Here is a 20,811-nt window from a genome sequence, read left to right as displayed (position 1 = left end):
GATGCCTGGATCATAGGAGAGTAGGATATTTTCTCCATCTAAGAATTTATAGGGGTGTAAAGTTACTTATTCTTATTTATTTACTATTTATTACCCCTTCCCTCCCCCATAAAAAGTCCGCATTTTTTATAAGAATGTTTTGTCTTCAGAAATGAACAAAATATAGGTGAATTGAAATCCTTTTTACAACTAGAGGAAGACTATCCAAAGACCTGAAAAGTCAAATAGGTAAAGGAGTCTTGTTTTTAAAATTTACTACATATACCTAATAACAAATTATAAAATACAAACTTTTGTCAATCATTCATTATTTCTTTTATATATAAGTTGTACCAAAGTCTTATTAAAATGTAAGATACATATTGCATGGTCCAATAAATGCTACATGAATTTTTTTTTGATGCATTATGCATAGGATAATAAACAAATAATACTTAGTAATTGTGCTGAAACTATTATTTCAATTGACTTCTTATAAATTTTAGGCTTTTACACAATGTTACCTTGCAGGACTCATTTGAATAACTGTATTCATGGTATAGAACATGTAGAATATTTAAGGTCAAGCAACAGTAAATGTATGCTGTCATAAGATTTTTTATTAAGGTTTTGTTTACATTTACTTTGGCATGTTAACATGTACTGGATTTTGAAGAAAAAAAAATGTATTTCTTTAAAATCTGAAAGATCACTTGAGAATAAATTTTAGGCTTTTACACAATGTTACCTTGCAGGACTCATTTGAATAACTGTATTCATGGTATAGAACATGTAGAATATTTAAGGTCAAGCAACAGTAAATGTATGCTGTCATAAGATTTTTTTTTAAGGTTTTGTTTACATTTACTTTGGCATGTTAACATGTACTGGATTTTGAAGAAAAAAAAATGTACAAAAAAAAATGTATTTCTTTAAAATCTGAAAGATCACTTGAGAATATTCCTAAAAAGGTGCACATTTGTATAGAATGCATGAAAAATCACTGAATAATTCTTTGAATTGTCTTTAAATAATCATCTCTTAGATTTTTCTTAAGAATTGATATGTTGTTTCTAGATCAGTTCTATTTAATTGATATTAAACATGTTAAATAATCATAGTGGCTTTGAAGTGGTTTTTGATGTATTTACCATTCTGCTATATTTGTTGTGAAAAGTTACATTTTAAGGTATTGAAATATTACAGTATCTTTTAATAACCATGATTTGAAATGAAAACAAATTTAAAAATTCACATTTGGTGTCTTTTGTGAAGTATATTTGTAGCTGAAATAATATAAAAATAGACCATAATCAAGAAAAAGTTAATTGTTCAGTCTCCATGCTTAGTTATAAACACAATTTCTTTGACACTTCTGTTAACCTACTGCAATACATAGTTAAGGAGAATTAGACCTTACAAAAAAAAAATGAACCAACTTATTACTAGATCGGATAAAACCAGAATTCTTCTGATGAACAGATTTAAAAACATCTGAGAAATGTGGGGTAAATGTAACAAAGATAAAATTCAACTACACAGTCAAACCTTAAAAGATCTCTTTAAGTAAATATAATGTTTCAATGATGGATTAGTGTCCATACAATAGATATCATGACCTTTGTCTGGACAGTATGTGTATGAGTTCATCATAGACCACAGAAGATTTGCCATCAACAGCTTGTTCTGTAACATACAAAAACACCTGAACAAAGAAAGGTTTCTGTAGACCACAGAAGATCTGCCATCAACAGCTTGTTCTGTTACATACCAAAACACCTGAACAAAGAAAGGTTTCTGTAAACCACAGAAGATCTGCCTTCAACAGCTTGTTCTGTAACATACCAAAACACCTGAACAAAGAAAGGTTTCTGTAGACCACAGAAGATCTGCCATCAACAGCTTGTTCACTAACATACAAAAACACCTGAACAAAGAAGGTTTCTGTAGACCACAGAAGATCTGCCTTCAACAGCTTATTATGTAACATACAAAAACACCTGAACAAAGAAAGGTTTCTGTAGACCACAGAAGATCTGCCTTCAACAGCTTATTCTGTAACATACAAAAACACCTGAACAAAGAAAGGTTTCTGTAGACCATAGAAAATCTGCCATCAACAGCTTGTTCTGTAACATACAAAAACACCTGAACAAAGAAAGGTTTCTGTAGACCATAGACGATCTGCCATTAACAGCTTGTTCACTAACATACCAAAACACCTAAACAAAGAAAGGTTTCTGTAGACCACAGAAGATCTGCCATCAACAGCTTGTTCTGTATCATTACAAAAACACCTGAACAAAGAAAGGTTTCTTTAGACCACAGAAGATCTGCCATCAACAGCTTGTTCTGTAACATTACAAAACCACCTGAACAAAGAAAGGTTTCTGTAGACCACAGAAGATCTGACATCAACAGCTTGTTCTGTAACATACAAAAACACCTGAACAAAGAAAGGTTTCTGTAGACCACAGAAGATCTGCCATCAACAGCTTATTCTGTAACATACAAAAACACCTGAACAAAGAAAGGTTTCTGTAGATCACAGAAGATCTGCCATCAGCAGCTTGTTCTGTTACATACCAAAACACCTGAACAAAGAAAGGTTTCTGTAGACCACAGAAGATCTGCCATTAACAGCTTGTTCTGTTACATACCAAAACACCTGAACAAAGAAAGGTTTCTGTAGATCACAGAAGATCTGCCATCAACAGCTTGTTCTGTAACATACAAAAACACCTGAACAAAGAAAGGTTTCTGTAGACCACAGAAGATCTGCCATCAACAGCTTGTTCTGTTACATACCAAAACACCTGAACAAAGAAAGGTTTCTGTAGACCACAAAAGATCTGCCGTCAACAGCTTGTTCTGTAACATACAAAAACACCTGAACAAACAAAGGTTTCTGTAGACCAAAGAAGATCTGCAATCAACAGCTTGTTCTGTAACAATACAAAACCACCTGAACAAAGAAATAGTTCTGTAGACCACAGAAGATCTGCCATCAACAGCATGTTCTGTTACATACCAAAACACCTGAACAAAGAAAGGTTTCTGTAGACCATAGAAGATCTGCCATCAACAGCTTGTTCTGTAACATACAAAAACACCTAAACAAAGAAAGGTTTCTGTACACCACAGAAGATCTGACATCAACAGCTTGTTCTGTTACATACCAAAACACCTGAACAAAGAAAGGTTTCTGTAGATCACAGAAGATCTGCCATCAGCTTGTTCTGGTACATACCAAACATCTGAACAAAGAAAGGTTTCTGTAGACCACAGAAGATCTGCCATCAACAGCTTGTTCTGTTACATACCAAAACACCTGAACATAGAAAGGTTTCTGTAGATCACAGAAGATCTGCCATCAACAGCTAGTTGACTATCATTCAAAAACACCTGAACAAAGAAAGGTTTCTGTAGATCACAGAAGATCTGCCATAAACAGCTTGTTCACTAACATACAAAAACACCTGAACAAAGAAAGGTTTTTGTAGACCACAGAAGATCTGCCATCAACAGCTTGTTCTGTAACTTACAAAAACACCTGAACAAAGAAAGGTTTCTGTAGACCACAGAAGATCTTCCATCAACAGCTTGTTCTGTAACTTACAAAAACACCTGAACAAAGAAAGGTTTCTGTAGACCACAGAAGATCTTCCATCAACAGCTTGTTCTGGTACATACCAAAACACCTGAACAAAGAAAGGTTTCTGTAGACCATAAAAGATCTGCCATCAACAGCTTGTTCTGTAACATACAAAAACACCTGAACAAAGAAAGGTTTCTGTAGACCACAGAAGATCTGCCATCAACAGCTTGTTCTGTAATATACCAAAACACCTGAACAAAGAAAGGTTTCTATAGACCACAGAAGATCTGCCATCAACAGCTTGTTCTGTTACATACCAAAACACCTGAACAAAGAAAGGTTTCTATAGACCACAGAAGATCTGCCATCAACAGTTTGTTCCGTTACATACCAAAACACCTGAACAAAGAAAGGTTTCTGTAGACCACAGAATATCTGCCATCAACAGCTTGTTCTGTAACATACAAAAACACCTGAACAAAGAAAGGTTTCTGTAGACCACAGAAGATCTGACATCAACAGCTTGTTTTGTTACATACAAAAACACCTGAACAAAGAAAGGTTTCTGTACATCACAGAAGATCTGCCATCAACAGCTTGTTCTGTTACATACCAAAATACCTGAACATAGAAAGGTTTCTGTAGATCACAGAAGATCTGCTATTAACAGCTTGTTCTGTTACATACCAAAACACCTGAACAAAGAAAGGTTTCTGTAGATCACAGAAGATCTGTTATCAACAGCTTGTTCTGTTACATACCAAAACACCTGAACAAAGAAAGGTTTCTGTGGATCACAGAAGATCTGCCATTAACAGCTTGTTCTGTTACATACCAAAACACCTGAACAAAGAAAGGTTTCTGTAGACCACAGAAGATCTGCCATCAACAGCTTGTTCTGTTACATACCAAAACACCTGAACAAAGAAAGGTTTCTGTAGACCATAGAAGATCTGCCATCAACAGCTTGTTCTGTTACATACCAAAACACCTGAACAAAGAAAGGTTTCTGTAGACCACAGAAGATCTGCCATCAACAGCTTGTTCTGTAACATTACAAAACACCTGAACAAAGAAAGGTTTCTGTAGACCACAGAAGATCTGCCATCAACAGCTTGTTCTGTAACATACAAAAACACCTGAACAAAGAAAGGTTTCTGTAGATCACAGAAGAACTGCCATCAACGGCTTGTTCTGTTACATACCAAAACACCTGAACAAAGAAAGGTTTCTGTAGACCACAGAAGATCTGCCATCAACAGCTTATTCTGTAACATACAAAAACACCTGAACAAAGAAAGGTTTCTGTAGATCACAGAAGATCTGCCATCAGCAGCTTGTTCTGTTACATACCAAAACACCTGAACAAAGAAAGGTTTCTGTAGACCACAGAAGATCTGCCATCAACAGCTTGTTCTGTTACATACCAAAACACCTGAACAAAGAAAGATTTCTGTAGATCACAGAAGATCTGCCATCAACAGCTTGTTCTGTAACATACAAAAACACCTGAACAAAGAAAGGTTTCTGTAGACCACAGAAGATCTGCCATCAACAGCTTGTTCTGTTACATACCAAAACACCTGAACAAAGAAAGGTTTCTGTAGACCACAGAAGATCTGCCGTCAACAGCTTGTTCTGTAACATACAAAAATACCTGAACAAACAAAGGTTTCTGTAGACCAAAGAAGATCTGCAATCAGCAGCTTGTTCTGTAACAATACAAAACCACCTGAACAAAGAAAGGGTTCTGTAGACCACAGAAGATCTGCCATCAACAGCTTGTTCTGTTACATACCAAAACACCTGAACAAAGAAAGGTTTCTGTAGACCATAGAAGATCTGCCATCAACAGCTTGTTCTGTAACATACAAAAACACCTGAACAAAGAAAGGTTTCTGTAGACCACAGAAGATCTGCCATCAACAGCTTGTTCTGTAACATTACAAAACACCTGAACAAAGAACGGTTTCTATAGACCACAGAAGATCTGACATCAACAGCTTGTTCTGTTACATACCAAAACATCTGAACAAAGAAAGGTTTCTGTAGATCACAGAAGATCTGCCATCAACAGCTTGTTCTGGTACATACCAAAACACCTGAACATAGAAAGGTTTCTGTAGACCACAGAAGATCTGCCATCAACGGCTTGTTCAGTTACATACCAAAACACCTGAACATAGAAAGGTTTCTGTAGATCACAGAAGATCTGCCATCAACAGCTAGTTGACTATCATACAAAAACACCTGAACAAAGAAAGGTTTTTGTAGACCACAGAAGATCTGCCATAAACAGCTTGTTCACTAACATACAAAAACACCTGAACAAAGAAAGGTTTTTGTAGACCACAGAAGATCTGCCATCAACAGCTTGTTCTGTAACTTACAAAAACACATGAACAAAGAAAGGTTTCTGTAGACCACAGAAGATCTTCCATCAACAGCTTGTTCTGAAACTTACAAAAACACCTGAACAAAGAAAGGTTTCTGTAGACCATAAAAGATCTGCCATCAACAGCTTGTTCTGTAACATACAAAAACACCTGAACAAAGAAAGGTTTCTGTAGACCACAGAAGATCTGCCATCAACAGCTTGTTCTGTAATATACCAAAACACCTGAACAAAGAACGGTTTCTATAGACCACAGAAGATCTGCCATCAACAGCTTGTTCTGTTACATACCAAAACACCTGAACAAAGAAAGGTTTCTGTAGACCACAGAAGATCTGCCATCAACAGCTTGTTCTGTTACATACCAAAACACCTGAACAAAGAAAGGTTTCTGTAGATCACTGAAGATCTGCCATCAACAGCTTGTTCTGTAACATACAAAAACACCTGAACAAAGAAAGGTTTCTGTAGACCACAGAAGATCTGCCATCAACAGCTTGTTCTGTTACATACCAAAACACCTGAACAAAGAAAGGTTTCTGTAGACCACAGAAGATCTGCCGTCAACAGCTGGTTCTGTAACATACAAAAACACCTGAACAAACAAAGGTTTCTGTAGACCAAAGAAGGTCTGCAATCAACAGCTTGTTCTGTAACAATACAAAACCACCTGAACAAAGAAAGGTTTCTGTAGACCACAGAAGATCTGCCATCAACAGCTTGTTCTGTTACATACCAAAACACCTGAACAAAGAAAGGTTTCTGTAGACCATAGAAGATCTGCCATCAACAGCTTGTTCTGTAACATACAAAAACACCTAAACAAAGAAAGGTTTCTGTAGACCACAGAAGATCTGCCATCAACAGCTTGTTCTGTAACATTACAAAACACCTGAACAAAGAAAGGTTTCTGTAGACCACAGAAGATCTGACATCAACAGCTTGTTCTGTTAGATACCAAAACATCTGAACAAAGAAAGGTTTCTGTAGATCACAGAAGATCTGCCATCAACAGCTTGTTCTGGTACATACCAAAACACCAGAACAAAGAAAGGTTTCTGTAGACCACAGAAGATCTGCCATCAACGGCTTGTTCTGTTACATACAAAAACACCTGAACATAGAAAGGTTTCTGTATATCACAGAAGATCTGCCATCAACAGCTAGTTGACTATCATACAAAAACACCTGAACAAAGAAAGGTTTCTGTAGATCACAGAAGATCTGCCATAAACAGCTTGTTCACTAACATACAAAAACACCTGAACAAAGAAAGGTTTTTGTAGACCACAGAAGATCTGCCATCAACAGCTTGTTCTGTAACTTACAAAAACACCTGAACAAAGAAAGGTTTCTGTAGACCACAGAAGATCTTCTATCAACAGCTTGTTCTGTAACTTACAAAAACACCTGAACATAGAAAGGTTTCTGTAGACCACAGAAGATCTTCCATCAACAGCTTGTTCTGGTACATACCAAAACACCTGAACAAAGAAAGGTTTCTGTAGACCATAAAAGATCTGCCATCAACAGCTTGTTCTGTAACATACAAAAACACCTGAACAAAGAAAGGTTTCTGTAGACCACAGAAGATCTGCCATCAACAGCTTGTTCTGTAATATACCAAAACACCTGAACAAAGAAAGGTTTCTATAGACCACAGAAGATCTGCCATCAACAGCTTGTTCTGTTACATACCAAAACACCTGAACAAAGAAAGGTTTCTGTAGACCACAGAATATCTGCCATCAACAGCTTGTTCTGTAACATACAAAAACACCTGAACAAAGAAAGGTTTCTGTAGACCACAGAAGATCTGACATCAACAGCTTGTTTTGTTACATACAAAAACACCTGAACAATCAAAGGTTTCTGTACATCACAGAAGATCTGCCATCAACAGCTTGTTCTGTTACATACCAAAATGCCTGAACATAGAAAGGTTTCTGTAGATCACAGAAGATCTGCTATTAACAGCTTGTTCTGTTACATACCAAAACACCTGAACAAAGAAAGGTTTCTGTAGATCACAGAAGATCTGTTATCAACAGCTTGTTCTGTTACATACCAAAACACCTGAACAAAGAAAGGTTTCTGTGGATCACAGAAGATCTGCCATTAACAGCTTGTTCTGTTACATACTAAAACACCTGAACAAAGAAAGGTTTCTGTAGACCACAGAAGATCTGCCATCAACAGCTTGTTCTGTTACATACCAAAACACCTGAACAAAGAAAGGTTTCTGTAGACCATAGAAGATCTGCCATCAACAGCTTGTTCTGTTACATACCAAAACACCTGAACAACGAAAGGTTTCTGTAGACCACAGAAGATCTGCCATCAACAGCTTGTTCTGTAACATTACAAAACACCTGAACAAAGAAAGGTTTCTGTAGACCACAGAAGATCTGCCATCAACAGCTTGTTCTGTAACATACAAAAACACCTGAACAAAGAAAGGTTTCTGTAGAGCACAGAAGAACTGCCATCAACAACTTGTTCTGTTACATACCAAAACACCTGAACAAAGAAAGGTTTCTGTAGCTCACAGAAGATCTGCCATTAACAGCTTGTTCTGTTACATACCAAAACACCTGAACAAAGAAAGGTTTCTGTAGATCACAGAAGATCTGTTATCAACAGCTTGTTCTGTAATATTACAAAACACCTGAACAAAGAAAGGTTTCTGTAGACCACAGAAGATCTGTTATCAACAGCTTGTTCTGTTACATACCAAAACACCTGAACAAAGAAAGGTTTCTGTAGACCACAGAAGATCTGCCACTAATAACTTGTTGACTAACATACAAAAACACCTGAACAAAGAAAGGTTTCTGTAGACCACAGAAGATCTGCCACTAATAGCTTGTTCACTAACATACAAAAACATCTGAACAAAGAAAGGTTTGTGACTCTGAATTGAGACACATTAAATTTGCATATATATATATTATGTGTACATGTATAAGGTGATATAGAATATTAGCATTTTAAAACAAGATAACATGATAGTAATAAAGCAGTTTAGGCTATATATATGTTTATATAGTAATGAAGGGTGAATATAGACATCAGCAGGCTAAACAACTCAATAAGAAATCTGTAAAAATAATGTTCATTTGGAATATATATCACAAGCAATCAATGACAACTATTTAAGAAAAGGATGTAATGAAAAAAAATAAAAAAAAATGTTTGTTGCAGGAAAACAAACAGCTAATATAAAATACAACTAAATGTTTAACTTATGTTTTCTATGGCTTTGATAACAATGAGTGTTTTTCATGGTAGTTGTGGTAGTTTGGGGGGGGATTGGGTTAGCAGCAGTGATGTAGTAAACCAAGTGAACCAGTATGACCTTGCTGATCATATGCAAAAACAAATAGCATAATCTTTGACAAATATTGTAAAAATCATTGATAATAATCATGCAAAAACTATTCCAAGCATTTGAATGATGATAGTATAACTGGTGGTCTCAAGGTAGCGAGCACCCTTCCAGGTCAAACCAAAGACTTGAAAATTGGTATTTGCTGATTTTCTGCTTAGCATGTGGCATTTAGGAGTAAGAGCAATTACTAGTTGGCTTTGAGACAGTATAATTTGTCCAGGTGAGGTGAAATGTCTACCTGTAAGCTGTTACCTTATGAACTAGCACATTGAAAGTCTGGCTTTGCATGTAGGTCTAGTACATAGCAGCCTGGGTTCATATTCATATCACATTGACATGTTTTGTTCTGTACTATTTGCAACTGGATGTTGAACACCAATCCATCATCATCATAATGACTTCCTTTTGATGTCACACTGAGGTTGTGAGTTCAAACCCTGCTCGTGTGGGTGCACTCGACTCCAATCTTAATTGACTATGATTGTCAGTTTTCCTACCGAAAGGACGGTGGTTTTCTCCAGGGACTCCGACTTCCTCTACCAATAAAAACTGACCACCTGGAAATAGCACAACAGTGCTGAAAGTGGCGTTAAACACCAATCAATCAATCAATCAATCAATCCTTTTGATGTCAATCACCTTGTGACTATTGATTTAATTATGCATTTTTTTTATGAATTGTAGGTATTACTTAACAATAGCACCACAACAATGACTACCTCACAAAGCACTAGCAGTCAAGTTTCTCCATCAACAGAACCAACTACAACAACTACCATGGCAACAACAACAATAGGCACCACCCCATCAACAATGACAACAAACACAACAACACCACAACCAACCACCATCACAACAACAACACCACAACCAACCACCATCACAACAACAGAACTAATGACAACTGCTGTTCCTATTGAAATCGGTGGAAATTGTAGTATTTCAGAATCTTGCGAAGCCTATAATCCCAATACGGAGTGTAATACAAATGGTTATTGTCAGTGTAAAGCAGATAAATATTTCCAATCGAATGGTACATGTGAACCACGTAAGTAGCAAAATCCAAGAAATTCATATCATTTTATTAATATTTTAATCCATTTTTTGAAAAATATGGTAATATATCAATGGTTTTTCCCCACTACTGAACTTATATAATTCTCATGAATACTTGGGTAACAATGACCTACATTTCACATTTCATGGTATTTTCAACTGTATTTTAAATGCATGTCTTTTTAGCTGTGAAAAGTTATAATTATTACCACAGTATTTCATCATAGCCATAGGCCATTTATTATTTGTTATTTTTAATGATTTCAAAATATATATCCATTTGGTGGCAAAACGATAAAGAAAAACACAAATGCAAAGTGACTCTGCAGAGACATATATAATACTAGATCTGAACTACAATGTCCTGTGTGATATTTACCCACACAATTCCTGTTTTCACAGGAGTTATTGCTCTGAAATGACAATTTTTACAATTTGTTTACACTTTTTAGTTTTTATTTTGAAAACTATAAAAGATCAAGAGAAATTACAACAGCGAGACATATGTATGCTGTTTCTGGCGTTGGGGGCGGCGGCGGTGGCGGCGTCAACAATGTATTAGTTTGTGATTAGGTCTGGTGAACCACTAGTGGTAGGTCAATGATATTTGGTATGCAGTTGTATTAGCATTGGCACATCTCATTACCATGGAGATTTTTTGGCCCCGCCCCCTCAGTCAAGGTCTATAGACTTTAAAAATGTTGTTAAGTTAACATGTATTAGTTTGTGTTTAGGTCAGTTCAAGGGGAACCATTAGTGGTAGGCCAATGTTAATTGGTTTTCAGTTGTATAAGCATTAGCACATCTCATTTCCATGGAGAATATTTGGTCCCGCCCCCTCAGTCATGGTCTATTTACTTTGAAACTTTTCCTTAGTTTACATGTATTAGTTTGTGATTAGATCAGTTTGAGATGAACTGTTAATGTTAAGTCAATGATATTTTGTATGCAAATTTATTGGCATTTGCAAGTATTGTTTCCATGGAGATTATATAGCCCCACCCCTGATCATGGTTCATTGACTTTGAAACTTTTACATAGTTTACAAGTTAATGTTTGTGTTTAGGTTTGTTTAAAGGGAACGACTTATAATAAGTCAATGGTATTTGGTATGCAGTTGTATTAGCATTAGCACATCTCATTCCATGGAGATTGTTTAGCCATGTACCTTCAGTCATGGTTCATTGACTTTGAATATTTGCATACTTACATGTTAAAGTATTGCTATTTTAATTTCAACATTTGCATTATCAAAATTACAAAAAGGCAAGACATATCTCTGTGATAACAGTTTATTTGTATTTTGACTAGTTTCTTATGTATAAAAATAATGTGATGTTGTATGATTTCCAGTGAACATCTATGCACCAGAGTTGTAATGAAGTGGATATATTTGGCATTTTTTTATTAGCTCAAAGGTACCAGTGTTTTTCAAAATAAAAATATTTTCCTTTACAGTCTTAATTTTGAAAGTAAATTGAGGTTTTAATGGAAAAAAATGGGCATTTTAAATGTCAGACATAATGAATAAAATCATACAACATCTCCATATTTCTGTACTTTTGTGTATTAGCAAATGTCTGTTTTAAAGATAGCTATTTGGACAAATTTAATCCCACCTAGTTTACAGTTGGTTAATTTATTTATAAGCTTTAAGGATTAAACAAAAGTACCATTGTATTAAAGATGTACAGGGAAGCAATCATATTATAAATTACATTGAGTAACTAAAATTTCCTTCTTTTACATTTTAAATTTATGAAGCTATGATATATTACTGCATTTTACAATGACCAGGATGTTTGTGAATATTGATTTTTTAAATTTGTATTGTGATAAAAAAATCATTTACAATATATAGGGTTCACCTCTAAATGCAAAATACTATTTGTTCCATAAAAGCATTTTGTAAAAACAAACATTGGTGTTGAAACTTGAAAGTTTTCTTACTTTAGTTAACTTTAACAATCATATATCTGAAATATGTAAAAAGGCATCAAGACAATTAAATATTCTAAAACGTATAGGTAAATATTTAAACGGGCTAGGTAGGTTAACAGCATACTACTCATTCATTCTTTCAAATTTTAACTATTGTCCAGTAATTTGGCACTACTGTAGAGCGAAAAAAAATTTTTTAAAATGGAAAAAATTCAAGGAAGAGCTCTAAGATTCATTTATGAAGATTATGATAGTCCATACGAAAAACTGCTAGAAAAATCTAAATTACCATCTTTAAAAATAAGAAGAATAAAAAGTATTGCAATAGAAACATTTAAAATAATTCACAAAAAAAGTCCGAGCTACCTTCATGATTTGATTGATATAAAAATTAACAAGTATGATTTAAGATCACAGGAAACAGCAGTACTCCCAAGAGTCCGAACTACTAAGTATGGCTTAAAATCATTTCGCTATAATGCTGCACAAATCTGGAATGAGCTGCCGAACCATTGTCGAATGGAAACATTTTTTGACCAATTCAAAAAATTGGTACAAACATGGGATCCAAGTAACAGCTCATGCCAGTGCAGTGCATGCATATAGTGTTAATTATACCTGTGTTTATTTTAGTTTGACTATTTGATTTGTGCAATCTTATTATTAACTTGTGCTATGTTTTAAGTATACTATGCTTTTAACTTATATATGTCATTTATGGTATCTTACTATGCATTATATGTTTAAAATTGTATTGTTTTCATGACTTTTGTATGTGTGTATTGTATTTTGTTATTAAGTCGATTTGAAAAGCTCACTAGAGCTTGTGTTTATGTAGTTTATGGAATATCGACTCTAAATTAAACTTTGAATCTTGAATCTTGAATCAAGTCCCATTGATTTGGTATTAAATCTGTCCAGTAAGGTTGTAGAAACTGCTGAAATGATAAAAAAAACTGCACACAATTATATTATAATTACATATTACAAGTCAATTATATTTTATACTCTGCAGAGCTGTTATCCACACATGCACACACACTCACATGTATTTGCAATTACAGCTATGCACATGTATAAATAGTACATCATCATTATGCTTTCATACACCAATGTAGGTATACCGGTACATTTAGTTTGTATGTATATATTTACATGTAGTAATTGAATTATTCACTAAAAAAAGATAAAGAACTGTTTTAACTATGTTTAGCCATCCTGAGTCACTTCCACAAAGTAGGAGTAAGTTACATGATTTACAGGATACAAGGGAAGTTTTAACTAGAAACAGAGAGAATGCAGTTCAAGTTTAATTAACACAAAAAACAAAAATATTAAACATTTACTTTAATATAGTTTTAAACTTTATAAAACTCCAATACCACTTTGTAATTTGTACATATTATACTGTATAGTAAGTATTTAAATTTTTGTACACAAGACTTCAAGCTCAGCTATATTACAACCAAAACTATACATGTGTTAAGTTATTCTTCTTGCAACTGGTCAGTTTTGTTTGAATTTTATTTAGAGCTATTGCACAAAGGAGAAGGTACAATTTGGGGCCAAATAAGCCCTAAAATCAAATATATTCCAAACTAATTTGGATCTTTAGATGTAAATGTTAAATGTATGTAACCCTAAATAAACAATGTTGTTTTGATTATACCATTCCCATGGGAACCAACTGTACTCCTCTTCTTGTCAACTTGTTCTTTTATTCATATGAGGCTGACTTCATACAGGAAATTCTTAGGAAGAAGGAAAAGAAGTTAGCAGTATCCTTTAATTTTACTTTCCCCTATAAAGATGACGTTCTCTCACTAAATAATTCAAAATTTGGTGACTATGTTGAACACATCTTTCCCATCGAACTTGAGATAAAGGATACAACAGATACAGTTTAGTCTTTCTCATATCTTGACTTACATCTAGAAATTGACAATGAGGGTCGGTTGAAAACAAAACTTTACGACAAAAGAGATGATTTCAGCTTCCCAATTGTGAACTTTGCATTTCTATGTAGCAACATTCCAGCAGCGCCTGCATACAGAGTATATATCTCCCAGTTGATATGACATTCCAGGGCTTGTGTTTCCTATCATGATTTCCTTGATAGAGGGTTGCTGCTCACAAGGAAGCTATGAAAGCAAGTGTTCCAAGTAGTGAAGTTGAAATCATCCCTTCTTAAATTTAACGGCCCCCATTAAGAGTTGGTTGACCGTTATGGAATATCTTTTTCACAGATGACGACAGATATGTTCTAATTGTCGTAACTACAATCTCGTCCCCTTCCCCTGAATGAGAGCTACTGATTATAGACATATCACCGAGTTTGTACTTACATAAACAACACGACTGGTGTCACATGTGGAGCAGGATCTGCTTACCCTTCCTTAGCACCTGAGATCACCCCCAGTTTTTGGTGGGGTTTGTGTTGCTCAGTCTTTGGTTTTCTGTGTTGTATTGTGTACTGTTGTTTGTCTGTTTGTCTTTTTCTTTTTTAGCCATGGTGTTGTCGGTTTGTTTTTCGACTTGTGAGTTTGAATTTCCCTTTGGTATCCCTCGACTCTCTTTCATGAGTTTTACAGTCATGAAATGACAGTAAATATAGTAAAGTAGCTAAATTTTGCAAAAACTGAACTATTTGGTCATAAAATGTTCTTACATTTAGCCTCAAATTTTTTCTAAAAATCTGACAAATCTTTGCTAATGACCTCAGTTTAAAGACTGCACAGTCAAAATTTGTCAGCAAGGCTTTCCTAATATTCACATTTTTTAAAAGCCTTTCTTCTGATGCTTAAAGATATTTAAAGTAATGACATCAGACATATTTTTTGTTTGTGAATTTACAGGTAGGCCCCAAAATGTACCTTTTCCTTTCATGGTTTAAATTCTGAACTGTCATGTGAAACAATTAACATCAGGTGACTTTACTTTAGTCTAATCCTACTAATCTAACTTTGCACTTTTTTGTTTCACTAAATCACATTTTTTACACAGCTTCTGATAAAATCAAAATAGAGCTGACCTTGATCATTTTTTTTAATGCCCACTGAATTCATCATTTTTAAAATTAAATTAATCAGTTACATTCGAACTTGGTTGATAACTCGTTCAACCCCCACCAAAAAAAACCAACATTAAATATGAATTCCACAAAGATGTGCTTACTATACAATATTAGATTTGCACTTCAGTTTTTTTATCTATTACATTGCAGCTAAAACACATTTTCATACATATATATCTATAATACATTGTACATTTATATATTTATCTATTTCTACAGTTAACTCTTTAATACCAACTTCACTTAGTCTAAATTCTACTGAAACAACTATTACTGTTGCATGGGTTGGGCCAACTGGTCTTTCTTCTGAGTATAAAGTAGCGTATAATGTTACGGTAAAGGGAAACAACTCTGATCAAACCAAAACGACAACAGATGAGATAATTACAGTCAGTGGACTCACAGCTGGACAGATTTATATTGTATACATTTTCACAGTTTTAAATGATAGTATATCATCAGAAAGAGTAAATGGAAGTATTGTAACAAGTAAGAAATTATATTTTAAATCAGAAGATAGATTGAACCATGTACATGCAGTTAAGTAAAACATGATTCCTTATTTTAAGTATGCTTCGTCACTGGCAATTTGGGTCTGAAAAATTTGGTGAAAATGAGTGACAGGTAATCTGCTGTGTTGCGTCTTGCTTAATTCTTGGTCAGTTAATTTGAATCCTATATTACAGGGCAATTACTCCAAACTTATGCATATTATCTTGCATCTGTTAAGTAAGATAGATATGAAAAATGGGGTACAAGTTAACTTTTTCTCGAAATTTTTCAAAATAACTTTATATTTATTTAAATTGTCTCCCCTTGAATTGAGCATATTTCTGTGAAAGTTATCTACCCTGTTAATTTGAAATCACAAATTATTTGATTGATGTAGTGTATGTCTCAGATGTCATTATATAAGAAAGCATCAATAAAATTCCCAAGAAAATGCTTATAAATTTTCAGATTCGTCTGAAGATTTGCCTATTGTACAGACTTATCCAAAAATAACTACCGATAATCCATGATGGTGGCCCATATAGATAGCTTATAGGATGCTCAGTAAACAAAGTGTCTGTCTTAATATTACTAATTTTCAAACTGTATATTAAGTTCTAAATTCATAGTTTCTTTACTATGACTTTTTCTTGTTTACTTTATATTATCTTACGTCTATTACATTTATTTTATGCATGATAAAATAGTAATATATATAGACCTTAGTATAAAGTGCACACTCAAAAACAGATTTATTAATTATTATATTGTATAAGAAATCACAAGCTTTGCTTTTATTTAGAATAACAGTATCAACAACTGAACAAGTTAAGAAGCACTTGTAATTATTTGTCTAGGTGTGGTGATATTTATCTAACACCAAAAAAACTGTTTTATTATTTGCTTACTTATAAATTTTTTCCGTCATGTTTTAACTTCCCCGTCCCAATTGCAAAGTGTCAATGTTACTGATTGCCATAATTTGGCATCAACTTTAAGGTACTTTTTCATAGAGAGAAATATCTGAAAATAATGAATCATTAATTTGAACCAAACTTAAGCACAATTATTCTCAATTATCCACAGTTTGTGTACTTTTATGCCCTGCTTACGATATTAGGGGACATTATATTTTCTAGTCTATAGGTCTGCCTGTAATTCTGCCTGTCCCATATTAGGTTAAAGTTTTTGTTTAAGGTATATTCACTAGATTGCCATGACGTTGAGTCACATCAACATAAAACTGAGTATACATGTTCATTATAATGTGAAATTTAAAAATATATGCCAAATTAGGGCTTTGACCTAGATTTCACTGTTCACTGAACATGTAAATGTGTCAGATTAAAGTGTTAATTTGATGTAGATTACAATTAAGTTACAGCCAAATACATGAAAATGTATGCCATCGTAGGGTTTTTATTTGGATTAGGATATTTACTGAACATGAAAATGTGATACTGTGAGCAGAGCATGGTGTCTTATGGACACATTTTCTAAATTATTGTCAACCCTCCAACATTTTGTCGCAGATGTGAGACAGCGATCCTATATTCCGTCTTTGGCATCATCAGCATCAACATTTAGGTCCAGTCTGTGGTTTTTCTTAAATATCAATAACTTTGTCAAACCTTCATGGAATCGGAAAAAAACTTGGACAGAAGCATTTTTATGATCAAAAGACAATATCCAAAGAAGAATTTTGGAAATCTATTTTGTTTTGCCATATTTTACTGAAAAATGGACTGAATTTTTTTTGCAATAATGTTACCATTTAGATAAAGTCTTGGGTAAGGTATTTTAGACATCGATAACAGTTTGTCAAACCTTTTTAGGGTTTTATGAAGCTTTGGCAGAAAGTTTTTTTTATTTATTAAGAGATAATGTCACAGTTTTTTTTTCATTCAGAATTTTACCGATAGATTTCAAAATAAATGAATGAGTTATATCAGGTATCATATGTTTGTTGTAAATATTTATTTGAGGAAAGAAGGTGAAAACTACTTATAAAACTTGGGAATGCTTGAAAATAACGTACCAAATACTTATTTCACATTTTCCCTCTCTTATTCTTGGTTTTTTAAACAAAAGTTAAATATCATTTTTCAGATTTTTATGGCATAAATAAAAGAGTATAACACAAATTTTATATGTATGCTCTGTAAACTGTAAAAATAACCTCTTACCTTGTAACGAATTTTTTCATCAGTGATGACCCTTTTTATGCTTCCAAAAAAATGTTCAGTAGCATATAGTACATGTAATAGCTTTGTTTGTCCATCCTTTTTCATGTCCATCTGTGTGTCCGAAACAAACGGTTTCCATATAATAACTCCAGTATCCCTTGCTTAGTTATACAGATGGAAGATATAGGGAGTGGGAAGAAGTTTATTAATTTCAGGGGCAATAGAGCAAAGATCAAGGTCACTTGCTACAAAATAGAAAATGTTTGGAATAATGGTTTCCCTGTTTATACAATCCCTTTAGGTTTGTTTGTCCGTCATTTTGCATGTCCATCAGTGTGTCCGAAACAAATGGTTTCCATATAATTACTCAAGTATCCCTTGCTTAATTGGAATGAATCTTATATATACAGATGAAAGATACATGCATAGGTAGGAATAGTAGCCTATAGATTTTGGGGTTAATAGGTCAAAGGTTATGGTCAATGTTACTTAAAATAGAAAAAATATGGAAAAAGGGTTTCTAGATAACAACTTCAGTTTCCCTTGCTTAGAATAAAATTTATTCTGATTGAAGATAAAGGGAAGAGGAAGTAGTTAATTTAATTGGGGTCAACCCATCAAAGAGCAAGGTCATTGCTACTTAAAATTTATTTATTTTTTATTTGGTTTTCTTTATGATATCCCACTATGTATTGTAATTCATTTATACAGGCAGAAAAATTACCAAAAGAAGTACATACCGGTATTATAATTTGTCTCTCCAAGCATACAGGTATTTTGAACATTTGAAATAAAAAAGATCTCTCAATAAATGTGCAGTTTGTGGAGTATCAGTTGGCAGTGCCAGCTTTTAACCTATTCAGAAAAGAGTTAATTGACCCGTTAACAATGAATTATTGTCTTATTAGTCCTCATTATGTTAATGTGAAAATGATGAAATTTGGTCAAAACCAGGAGTGGGAGAAGTGAAAGCACCTTAATTATGTGCCCAGCATACATGTATTTAGGGTTAATAAAATTTTCATATTTTGCATGTCTTTAACAAAAATTATTTATCAGTTTTTTCTCACTGATGTTAGTTCTTAGTGGGTTCAATCTCCTTCATAAATCTGACTTTGAGGAGAAATATTAAATTACTGTACTTTCTCTGCGTAAATGGAGTATACAAATTTATTTACTCAATTCATATTATGTAAAATTATATGATCTATACATGTATAATTTGGGCACAGACACACTTATTATCATATTCCTGAGTTGTTCTTGAAAAAAACACAAAGATGAAAAAAATGTACAAATTCAATAAATGGGATCGTATTATTATGATTATTAAAAGTCCTCTTTGAGTTTGAAAAGTTTTTTTTTTTATATGAAAGAACGTAGATTTAGGAAAAACCTAACAAATTGAAAACAACTTAACCAAATTAACATAGTTCACTATTATAGCCTTGAAGCATGATTTCAAGTGCATGTTTTAACAAAATAAAATACTTTAAAAAACTAAATAGATCAAATCATTTACAATCTTGTACATTCAATCAGTGTAATATATATTGGAAAGAAATGAATGTAAGACAATGTGTGGTAAACATCAATGAGACACCAACCTAACAACAATAGAAACTGAAAGACATAATAAAATCAAAGTTTTTTTTGTTTTTTGTTGGGGGGGATCTAGAGGTCAAACAAATGAATTAAAGGAGAAAAGTGGGTAATATGAGAAAGAAGCCCAATGACATAAACTGATCTACATACTGTCTTCAACAAAAGAAAGGTCTATACAATATACCAAACAGCTCAGGGTGTAAAAAAAGTTGTGAATAACATGAAAAATTTTCCTACTGTCATTTACTTTGCATGCTGAAATCATATCAGTTTCTGATATGCATCTGTATAAATTCATTGTTGATCTATTGGTTTTGCTTGTAACAACATATTTACATGTGTGGGGAAAGTGAAAAATTGAATAGATCTTAATACTGTTATGGTGTATATTTCAGTACCAAACCCACCTGATTGTCCTTCATACAGAAATGATTACAATGCATCACATATTACCATAACATGGATCAAGCCTGATGGAGGAGTAGAAGGATACACTGTTCAATTTGATAGTGGGACTTCTTTCAATGTGACATCAGAAATGGCTGAAATTGGAAATCTTGATCCAGGAAAGAATTATACCTTAACATTGAAAACTTATGCTAATGATAGGACAAGTGTTGAGAAACTATGTGTTATTAGGACTGAATCAGAAGGTATATTTTTGATTTCAGAAATTATACACTGATGATAAGATATCTTAGGTATTTTTAAGTGACCTTTGATATGAATAAAAGAAGATATGAGGTATAGGTCAATGAGACGGCAAGTCAACAACACAAATAACCAAATTACAAATGACTGTGGATTCATTTATTTTCATGGATACCAATTTATATGGATTTGAGGAAAACTTGTGTTTTTGTGGATATGTTATTTTGTGGTTTTGCAAAAGTCTGTATACAAATCTATAGAAAATATGAACTTCATTGAATTTTTAAATTTGTGGTTTAACTATTGCAACGAAATCCAAGAAAATTGGTATCCCACGAATAATAATGAATACACTGTATATCAATTACATATCAAGGTATGAGAAATATCAGGATTTTTTAGTACAAATTTCTGTCTCCTACAAATTATAGATTAATTTTCTCA

General features: G+C 33.5%; 1 protein-coding gene across 6 annotated transcripts in view; it reads left to right on the top strand.

Moving 5' to 3' along the window:
• LOC127736505 (tyrosine-protein phosphatase 10D-like) overlaps positions 1–20,811 on the top strand; it is a 181,165-nt gene that overhangs the window by 19,639 nt on the left and 140,715 nt on the right. For 5 of the 6 annotated variants that reach the window (XM_052247055.1, XM_052247053.1, XM_052247054.1 and 2 more), the window contains exons 2-4: positions 10,048–10,411; positions 15,653–15,922; positions 20,112–20,369. In XM_052247055.1, the coding sequence (XP_052103015.1) occupies positions 10,048–10,411; positions 15,653–15,922; positions 20,112–20,369 (892 nt within the window). The remainder of the gene's footprint in view (positions 1–10,047; positions 10,412–15,652; positions 15,923–20,111; positions 20,370–20,811) is intronic. The other variant, XM_052247056.1, reaches the window with a different exon arrangement.

The sequence above is a fragment of the Mytilus californianus genome, unplaced genomic scaffold (assembly GCF_021869535.1).
Source record: "Mytilus californianus isolate M0D057914Y unplaced genomic scaffold, xbMytCali1.0.p SCAF_31, whole genome shotgun sequence".
Lineage (NCBI taxonomy): Eukaryota > Metazoa > Mollusca > Bivalvia > Mytilida > Mytilidae > Mytilus > Mytilus californianus.
This window is presented reverse-complemented; position numbering and strand designations above follow the sequence as displayed.